Source organism: Corapipo altera, unplaced genomic scaffold, assembly GCF_003945725.1.
Source record: "Corapipo altera isolate COAL_440 unplaced genomic scaffold, ASM394572v1 129885, whole genome shotgun sequence".
Taxonomy (NCBI): Eukaryota; Metazoa; Chordata; class Aves; order Passeriformes; family Pipridae; genus Corapipo; species Corapipo altera.
The window spans coordinates 1-10,234 of NW_020885708.1; the positions used below are offsets into that span (position 1 = coordinate 1).

Here is a 10,234-nt window from a genome sequence, read left to right on the forward strand (position 1 = left end):
CCTCCCCCAGGGCTGAGGAACAAACAGGTACCTCCCCCTGGGCTGAGGAACAAACAGGTACCTCCCTCAGGGCTGAGGAACAAACAGGTACCTGTCCCTGGGCTGAGAATGAACAGGTACCTCCCCCGGGGCTGAGGAGTGAGCAGGTACCTCCCCTGGGGCTGAGGAACAAACAGGTACCTCCCTCAGGGCTGAGGAGTGAACAGGTACCTCCCCTGGGGCTGAGGAATAAAACAGGTACCTCCCTCAGGGCTGAGGAACAAACAGGTACCTCCCCCAGGGCTGCCACCCATCATGGGAAGCTCTGGATGTTGGTGGGAGGCTCTGGATGTCCGTGGGAGGCTCTGGATGTCCGTGTGCTCACGTGTCCGTGTGGCTGCGACGTGGCCGGGAAAGGGGGTGGGTGGTTTTCAGAGTTTATTTAATAAAGTCCCTTCCTCCCATCCCTTTTACTGATGTTGTACAGAGAAAAAAAAAAAAAAAACCCTCAGTGGGCAAATGAACCGGGCTGCGCTTGAGTTTTTGGCTGTTTAATGCTGTTCACTGAAACATAATTATGGAGATAAATTTCAGTGCTGCTCGCCCGGGAATCAGAGGGAACCTTAAACTGGGACACACTTCCCTGGGACACGGTTGGATGGCAGAGCGTGGGGGTTGGATGGTTTCCTGTCTAGTTGTGTGTTTGCAGGGCCAGGGGAGGACTGAGCTGTTCCCTCAGGCCTCCAGCTGAGCTCTGGGCTCCCAAACCCAGCCCTTGCCTGGTCCTGGCTCTTCCCACGGGCATGGCTGGGCCCGCAGGACTGGGATGCTGCTGGTGCTGGGAGGAGTTGTCTGAGCTCAAACCTCGGTGTGTAGGAGAAACATCTCTCTCCTGAACTGGAACTGCTTCCTCTGCACAGGCTTTGTCTCTGGGGAGTCCTTTTGGTGCCTTAATTGATTGCACCTTGACACTAAAAAAAAAAAGTCTCCTTAAATCAGTGGTGGGTTGGGCTGGTTGTCCCTGGTGCCACCAGAGCAGGGAGGGAGCAAAGCCCACCTCAGTGATCTGTGCTGCTGAGGAGGGGGAGTTCTCCTTGGGCTGGTGGAAATCCAGTGATTTCTGCTCCTGGATCCTGAGAGGGGAAGGGAAACGAGCAGAGAGCAAAGCCCGTGGGCAGGGTGGGGTGTGGCAGCTGAGGAACAACCCCTTTATCCATTGCTCTGGTGTTGGGTCTGAAGGATAAATGTGTTCCTGGGTCACAGCTCCTGAGGGGGATGTCCCATGGGGGAGGTCACTGGCTGGGCTCTGTCCTCCCCAGGGGATGTGCTCCTGGGGATGGAGGGCACCTGTCCTGGCTCCTCAGCTCCTCAGCTGACCTGTGCTGTCTGTTCTTCCAGGGATAATGTTAGTTCGGGTTGCTCCAAGCCTTGGACAATTCCAGGGATCCAGGGGCAGCCACAGCTTCTCTGCCCAACCTGTGCCAAGGCCTCCCCACCCTCACAGCCTGGAATTCCTTCCCAGTCTCCCATCTCTCCCTGCCCTCTGGCAGTGGGAAGCCATTCCCTGTGTCCTGTCCCTCTATCCCTTGTCCCCAGTCCCTCTCCAGCTCTCCTGGAGCCCCTGGATGGGACTTGGCAGCCGCCTCTTCTCATAAACATCAGGCACCTGAGCCAGGGGCTCTGCCAGAGCCGGGAGCAGCGCTGGGATCGTGAGCTCCTGAGGCTCTGGGAGCACCTTCCAGATCCTTCAGCAGGGCTGATGTCACCTCCTGGCTCATAGAGGACCTGCCACAGGGACTCGGAGCTGTTTTGATCTCGGGTCAGCTCTGGGAGGCCCCTAAACTCTTCTCCTCCAAGCCTGTTTGGGATAGACCTGGACAATCCTTAGGGAAGCAGCGCTTTTGGGAAAACAGCCTTGGCTGCTCCTGCTTTTGGCACCTGTGCTGTGTCAGAGCAGGGCCTGAGGTGACACCGAGGCTGCTCTTGGTGGGGCAGGGAGAGGACAAGAGGGAACAGCCTCAAGCTGTGCCAGGAGAGGGGCGGGTTGGATATTGGGACAATTCCTTCCCTGAAAGGGCTGTGCAACCCTGGCACAGCTGCCCAGGGCAGGGGGGAGTCCCCATCCCTGCAGGGATTTAAAAGCCCTGTGGAGGTGGCCCTTGGGGACACGGGTCAGGGGTGGCCTGGGCAGGGCTGGGGGACAGTTGGGCTCGATGGACTCTGAGGGTTTTTCCAACCCAAATTATTGGTGGTGACAACGGGAGCTCTTTGCTTGTGGGAAAGGGTCACTGCTGGTGTGTAGAGGACCCTTTGGCCCACCCGGGTGTGGTCAGACCTGGCTTGGGAGGTCTCTGGGCTGGTCTCCAGGGGAGTGGCCGGGGTGTCCCTGCCCCAGGTTCTCAGGAATTCGCTGCCTCACCCTCCCAGTGTCGTTCATCCGGTCAGAGCTGGGGCCGTGCTCCAGGTCGGACACTTCAAAATCCACTTCAAAATCCACCCCCTTCCCTCCCCGTCTCCCAGCAGGGACACTGCCCTGCCCCATCCCTCGGAGTGTGTCCCCTGGAGTGGACGCTGGCCCTGGCAAAGCCCCGGTGGCTCTCCCCGAGTCCCGGCTCCGGGGGTTCAGGTTCTGCAGTGGGTGTGGAGTCTGGTCTGTTCGATGCTATTACTGAAATATTTATTGTGTTTGAACCAAACGAAAAACTATTAAAGATCAGTAAAGAATAAAATTTTCCACGCCTTTTACGGGTGTTTGCCTTTCCTTTCTGCTGAAGGTGGGGAGGATGAAGGTGGAGCAGGGAAAGGGCTGCAGGGCAGCGGGCACAGGTGGATTCCTACAGTGACAGGGTGGTCTGAGGGGGGAGGGACCTTAAAGACCATCTCATTCCATGGGCAGGGACACCTTCCACCAGCCCAGGTTGCTCCAGCCTGGCCTTGGACACTTCCAGGGATGCAGGGGCAGCCACAGCTTCTCTGGGCAACCTGGGCCAGGGCCTCCCCACCCTCACAGCCAACAATTCCTTCCCAGTCTCCCACCTCTCCCTGCCCTCTGGCAGTGGAAGCCATTCCCTGTGTCCTGTCCCTCCAGCCCTTGTCCCCAGTCCCTCTCCAGCTCTCCTGGAGCCCCTTTAGGCTCTGGAAGGGGCTCCAAAGTCTCCCTGGATCCTTCCCTTCCCCAGATGAGCACCCCCAGCTCTCCCAGCCTGGCTCCAGAGCAGAGGGGCTCCAGCCCCGGCAGCATCTTTGCAGGACTGGGAGCAGCCCCAGCTGGGCTGGGGAACGTCAGAGCAGCCCGTGTGACCCGGGGTGGCAGCGGGGACAGGGATCCCGGGTGAAGCTGTCCCGGGAGCGGCGGAGGCGGCTCCATCCCGGTGGCAGAGCCTCGGGCAGAGGACCCGAGAGCCCCGCGGCTCTGCCCGTGCCCTGCGCCGCGCTCTCTCCCCCCGGGATAAAGCCAAGGTGTGTTTAAGCGCTGCCCCGTCCTTTCTCAGCCGCTCCACGGCTTCCCCTAAGCGGATTGCTGCGGGAGGTGTAATGGAATTAAGGGATTCCCACCGACAATAGGTTTCGGAGCGCACCGGGCGCCGGCACCCCGCGGTCTGCTCCCACCTTCCCGCGGCTGGTTCCACCATCCCGGGCTGCTCCCGCTCCTCTGAGGACTGCTCCCATCTTCCTGGGACTGCTCTTCCACCCTCCCGGGTTATTCCCACCTTCCCGGGTCGCTCCCGCCCTCCCAGGACTGCTCCCACCTTCCCGGGGCTGCTCCCACTCTGCCGAGACTGCATTTTCCTTCCCGGGGCTGCTCCCACCTTCCCGGCGTTACTCCCACCTTCCCGGGGCTGCCCTCTCCCTCCGGAGCTGTTCCCACTCTCCCGGGACTGCCCTGACCTTCCCGGCGTTACTCCCACCTTCCTGGGGCTGCCCTCTCCCTCCGGAGCTGCTCCCACTCCCCTGGGACTGCCCCGTCCTTCCCGGGGCTGCTCCCACCTTCTCTCCGCTGCTCCCGCCTTCCCGGCGTTACTCCCTCCTTCCCGGGGCTGCCCTCTCCCTCCGGGGCTGTTCCCACTCTCCTGGCACTGCCCTGACCTTCCCGGGGTTGTTCCCACCTTCCCTCTGCTGCTCCCGCCCTCCTGGGAACGCTCCCACCCCCCCTCCCGACACTCCTCCCGCTCTCCCGGGTTTCCCCTTTTCCCCTCCCGGGCTTCTCCCACCTTCCCGGGTTACTCCCACCTTCCCGGGGCTGCCCTCTCCCTCCGGGGCTGTTCCCACTCTCCCGGGACTGCCCTGACCTTCCCGGGGTTGTTCCCACCTTCCCTCCGCTGCTCCCGCCCTCCTGGGAACGCTTCCACCCTTCGGGGCTGCTCCCACCCCCCTCCCGACACTCCTCCCGCTCTCCCGGGTTTCCCCTTCTCCCACCTTCCCGGCCTTCTCCCACTTTCCCGGGCTGCTTCCACCCTCCGTTTGGACCCCGCACAGTTACAGGACGAAAGTACTCTGTAAGGTAATCTCTTTATTCTGGAAGCTGATTAGGAACGAAAACCATCAAACGAGGACTCGGCCCCCTCTGCCGGGCGAGAGGAGGATTTACTGGAGCCAGTGGCGGGACACGCGGGTGTCCCTTTGGACTCGCTGTGTCCGGGACAGCGAATCCCAGAGCTGGTGAGAGCCGGGAACGCTGAGGAAATCCTGCCCCGGGAGTCGAGCTTTGGTCCCTACACTCCCCCCCCCGCGTCCGACAGAGAACGGAGGTTTCCCTCGCCCCACCTTTTCCTATTGATGTATTTACAAAAACATTTTTATTACCCTTTACGGAAGTGGCCAGATTAAGTTCTGATTGAGCTTCTGCATTTCTGATTTCCTTTCTGCGTGACCTAAGGACATCCTTAAACACTTCCTGAGGAGCAAAGCAGCGGGCAGAGTCACAGAGGGGCAGCAGGAATAAAGAGGAATCTGTCACATCTCTCCCTTATCTCAGCTGAGCCTCCAGGTCGGGCTGGGCAGCAGCTGGTGGGTGGAAGAAACTGTTTCTGTCATAAAAAGGACTCGGGGGTGGATTAGATGACCTTTAAAAGTCCCTTCCAACCCAAACCAGTGTGTGATTCCATGATTTTGAAGAGCAAACACCTGGTGGCAGTTCCACCGCAAACGCCACAGGAACAGTCCCCAACGCATTTCAGGGGAGGGGAGGGAAAGAAAAGAGCCATTCCGTGTGTTTTGTCCTGATTTATTGTGGTTGTTACCTCGGTGACATTCATTTGTCAGATGCAATTTGCTCATTCCAACAGCCTTTGGACATCGTGCAGCAAAACTGCCCCCTCCGAGCCCAGCCCCTGGGACTGACCCCACTGCCCCAAGAGCTGCTCCTGCCCACGGCATTCGCCCCCCCTCAGCCCACCCACCACCACTGCTTCACGTTCTCCCTGTCTCCAAACTCAGTCCTCTGTACAGAGCTTTGCAATCATTTTTGTTCCCCACTGGGAGAAATCCTGCGGAGTTCCCCAAGGGAGCAGACAGGTTACGAGGAGCCTGCGGAGACTCCGAGCCCCGTTGGCTGTTTCCTCTGCTGGAAGTGGAATAGAGCGTGTTTATCAGATACAAATCGCTGGCTGAGTAGCTAAAAAGGGATTGATAAAGGCCACAAAGCCCCCCCTCGGAGGAGGAGGGGGTGTAGGATTTGTTAGTGCATTGAGGTGGCATCGCCGGGCACGGGACGGACGGGCACCGCTTACTGGGGGTAAAGCTCCACGATCATCGCGTGGCCCTGCAAGGGGAGAGAGGGAGAGGACGTCACAGGAGTGACTGATGATGAGAGAAAACACTCATCATTACAGACACGGCCCAGGGCTCCCGGCCACAGCACCGGGAAGGTGAGTCACAGGCTGGGCACAATCCCGGGTGTGCCCAGGGGGGCAGGAGGCCAACGGCCCCGGGGCTGTGCCAGCACTGCTGGGGCAGCAGGGCCAGGGCAGTGCCCTCCCTGTGCTGGCACTGCTGGGGCACCTCCAGTGCTGGGCAGCTCTGGGACCTCAGACAGGAGACACAGGGAGGGGCTGGAGCGTGGGCAGGGAAGGGAAGGGAGCTGGGAAGGGGCTGGAGCAGCAGGAGGGGCTGAGGGAGCTGGGGGGGCTCAGCCTGGAGCAAAGGAGGCTCAGGGGGGACCTTCTGGCTCTGCAACCCCCTGACAGGAGGGGGGAGCTGGGGAGGGGTCGGGCTCTGCTCCCAGGGAACAAGGGACAGCCCTGGGTGGTGACGGGGGCCACCCAGACGTGCCCAGGGAGTTGTGACCACCCCGTGCCCACCGCTGGCGTCACCGGAGAGGATTCCACAGCCCCGGATTCCACAGCCCCGGCAGGAGCAGCCACACAATTCCCACCCCTCTCCCGCGGGATCAGTGCCCCAGCACAGCACCATTACCTGTCCCCCTGCAGCACAGGCGGCCACCAGGCCAAACTGTCCCCCCTCCTTCTTCAGCCTGTGGGCAGCAGTGATGACCAGGCGGCAGCCGGTGGCCCCGAAGGGGTGTCCCAGCGACAGGGACCCCCCCCCAGGTATTGAACTTGTCCAGGGGAGGGGCTCCCACCTGCGGGGACAGGGGGGGACACACGTCACAGGGCGGGGAGGGGATCCCTCCACCTAATCCCAGAGAAACTGCTCACGTTGGGATTTGCTAACCCAGAGCTCAGGGAACGTCACTGCCCCTCACAGAGCCCGGCTGGGCAGTGCCAGGAGGGATTCCAGTCATCCCACAGGTAAACTGGACTGCAGAGAAAAGTGGGTCCACAGGAGGCCCTGGAGATGCTGCCAGGGCTGGAGCCCCTCTGCTCTGGAGCCAGGCTGGGAGAGCTGGGGGTGCTCAGCTGGGGAAGAGAAGGATCCAGGGAGACCTTGGAGCCCCTTCCAGAGCCTAAAGGGGCTTCAGGAGAGCTGGAAAGAGACTGGGGACAAGGCATGGAGGGACAGGACACAGGGAATGGCTTCCCACTGCCAGAGGGCAGGGAGAGATGGGAGATTGGGAAGGAATTCCTGGTTGTGAGGGTGGGGAGGCCCTGGCACAGGTTGGGCAGAGAAGCTGTGGCTGCCCCTGGATCCCTGGGAGTGTCCAAGGCCAGGCTGGACAGGCCTTGGCCCAAACCATTCTGGGACTGTGACAATGTCCTGACTGAGCCTTACCTTTGACTTCCTGCCCATGTAGTTCTGTGCAAACCAGTCTGAATCCATGGCCTTCAGATTAGCCAGGATCTGGCCCTGCAAGGGAAGGGAGGGGTGATGTTAACAAGGACAGTGTCAGACTTTGGGGGAAGCCTACAGCCAGTGACAGCACCTGAGAGGAGCTACAGCCACCAAACAAGCACAGCCAGCTAAAAATACTTTACAGGATCAGCCCTGCTAATAAATATCAGCTCGAGGGTCACTAGGAACAGAGCCTGGCCAATTAACAAGCCAATTAACAAATATGGCAACGCACTGGCCAGAGAGAGCCAGCAAGGTGGTCAAGGGGATGAAGCCCCTCTGCAGTGAGGAAAGGTGAGAGAACTGGGACTGTCCAGCCTGGAGAAGAGAAGGGTCTTGGGAGACATAACTGTGGCCTTCCAGTGCCTGAAGGAGCCAGCAGGAAAGATGGAGAGGGACTATTCACCAGAGCCTGGAGTGACAGGACAAGGGGGAAGGGCTTCACACTGCCAGAGGGCAGGGAGAGAGGGGATATTGGGAAGGAATTCTTCCCTGGGAGGGTGGGGAGGCCCTGGCACAGGTTGCCCAGAGAAGCTGTGGCTGCCCCTGGATCCCTGGAAGTGTCCAAGGCCAGGCTGGACAGGGCTTGGAGCAACCTGGGCTGGTGGGAGGTGTCCCTGCCCATGGCAGGGGGTGGGAACTGTGTGAGCTTTAAGGTCCCTCCCCCCTCAAGCCTTTCCATGATTTTATATCCCAGCCCCGTCAGCAGATAATTTGCAGAAGTGGTTTTTTCCCCCCAAAGGTCTTGGGAAAGTAAAATGACTTTTTTTTACACGCTGTTTTAGAAGGATCTGTGTTCCTTTGGTGACTTCAAGCCACACAAGCCACTCTTAACACGGACTGTGTCCACATAAAAATGTTCCAGAGTGAAAACACACACAGTGCTTCTGTTAGACACAAATGTGGGATCACTCCTGGTGACATTCGAGCGAGGTCTCAACCAGAGCCTTTCCCCCCCTGCCAGCAAATGTCCACAGGATGGAATTCCAGACTCAGAGCACTTACAGCAAAGGCCTCGTGGAACTCGAACACGTCGATGTCGTTCAGGGTGAGCCCGGCCTTCTCCAGCACTTTGGGGGTGGCATATGTTGGGCTGGAGGACAGGGAGCACACACAGGCCTTGCCTGAATGTCTCCTCATGGCACTGCCCCCCTGCCACAGCCACAGTGACATCCCCTCTCTGCAGGGTCCATGGCACAGCTCTGCCCATCCCAATCCCACTGGGACACCACCCCTGTCACTCCCGGGGTGCCCCCTCCAACCCTGGGTGGGGGTTCCTGCCCCAGCTGCTCCCCCTCCTGCCCCCAGCTCACACACCAGCAGGGTGGGAAGGCCTGAGGGGACACAGTGTCCGATGGGACACTTCCCAATGGTCCCCAGCACCACCTACCCCAGCAGCAGCTGGTCCTTGGGATCCTGGGACACGTACACGAAGTCCCTGCGCGGGAGAAAGGCTGTCAGGGACAGGGAGAGGGGCAGGGAGCCAGGGCAGGGAGCCAGGGCAGGGAGCCAGGGCAGGCTGCAGAGGCCACGTGGAGCAGCCCCTCTTACCTCAGGTAGGCCTTGGGTTTGTACCCCATGGCCAGGGCCTTCTCCTCGGACATGATCAGCATCGCCGACGCTCCGTCCGTCTGGAAGAGGCGGGAGAAGCCGGGTCAGGGCTGAGGGAGCAGCACCCCCTGCACACAACAGGCCCAGCAGGACACAGGGAATGGCTTCCCACTGCCAGAGGGCAGGGAGAGGAGGGAGATGGGGAAGGAATCCTTCCCTGGGAGGGTGGGGAGGCTCTGGCTCAGGTTGCCCAGAGAAGCTGTGGCTGCCCCTGGATCCCTGGGAGTGTCCAGGTTGGACGGGGCTTGGAGCAACCTGGGCTGGTGGGAGGTGTCCCTGCCCATGGCAGGGGGTGGCACTGGGTGATCTCTCATGTCCCTCCCAACCCAAACCATTCTGGGCTCCCATGAAGTTCAGACTGAAGCTGCTGCCTTCCAGAAGTATCACATCATCAATCCCATCCCGGGACACAATTCCTGTGGGTGCCTGAGAAGGACAAACCCTCAGGAGACAGCTACAGAACAGCAAACAGGGGAGAGAACCCCAAGCTTCAGGGGTTCAGTTATTGATTTCAGAACAAAACAATCCAGTCCCCAAGTTCACCAGATTACAACTGAGCTCTGAGTCGTGCCTGGCAAATCTGGAGGCAGGGACATAAAAAGGGGAATGCTCATTCCCAGACTACACCAGCTTGAGCTACCTGCCTACGGGAGGATGGAGTGGACAGTGTTGCCCTCTGGCTGGCAGTGATGGGAACAGGAATTATTACCAGGAAGGAGGAGTTGGCTGCTGTCACAGTTCCATAGGGCTTGACAAACGCGGGCTTCAGCTTCCCCATCTGCTCCATGGAGGAGGGCCGGATCCCGTTGTCCTTGGTGACTGTGTCTTTGCCTGTCGAGGGCAAAAAGCACTTTAAACTATCAGAATCATGAAAATATACCTGAATTTTCACATCAGGGATTCCCAAGGGGGAAAAAAAAAAAAAAATCGGAAAATTGTGCTTTTTATGACAAGCGGGAAGAGGAAAAAAGGGAAAATCCATTTGTGGCATCAGGATATTTAACATGGCTAAAAACAGTGAAGGTAGCTCACTTTTTCTCCGAAGACAGCAAAAACAAAGTGCTGAAGTTATTTACTGCAAGGAAGAACTACCACAGCTGATAAAAGAACTTAAATTTAGGTTAAAAAAGCCTAAATGGAGAACCAGCCCTAAATCAGTTCACGTTCATGTGCTGAGTTTTGAGGAATTAAGAGCTCTGGGAAGGACCAAACATATCCACCTTCAACTGTGCCAACTGCTAAACAAACCTGTTAACAAAAAGGACCAATTTTACAATGAAGAGCACAAGGAACTGTGGATCTACACGGAAAATCTTCCAGGATATTAACTGTACTGCACCACAGTGTGCCCACATGGGCTGGGGATGAGGAAAGGCCATGGAAAGGACAGTTTAAATCCTCTCCCCAAAGGGTT

General features: G+C 58.9%; 1 protein-coding gene and 1 long non-coding RNA gene across 3 annotated transcripts; one reads left to right on the forward strand and one right to left on the reverse strand.

Moving 5' to 3' along the window:
• The first annotated feature begins 6 nt into the window (after nucleotides 1–6).
• On the forward strand, nucleotides 7–951 carry LOC113940742. Of its 2 annotated transcripts, none has more exons than XR_003525527.1 (2): nucleotides 7–206; nucleotides 238–951. It is a non-coding gene; the product is annotated as an uncharacterized LOC113940742 (long non-coding RNA). The 2 variants fall into 2 exon arrangements; XR_003525528.1 differs by having other exon boundaries at nucleotides 268–951.
• A 4,634-nt stretch (nucleotides 952–5,585) lies between these two features.
• Nucleotides 5,586–9,826, reverse strand: LOC113940743 (trifunctional enzyme subunit beta, mitochondrial-like). Its single transcript, XM_027631890.1, is given in 8 exon segments — nucleotides 5,586–5,740; nucleotides 6,394–6,522; nucleotides 6,524–6,559; nucleotides 7,150–7,224; nucleotides 8,215–8,302; nucleotides 8,600–8,647; nucleotides 8,761–8,840; nucleotides 9,530–9,826. Coding segments are annotated over 8 exon segments (789 nt in total). The 3' UTR covers nucleotides 5,586–5,704.
• Between the last annotated feature and the right edge of the window lie 408 nt (nucleotides 9,827–10,234).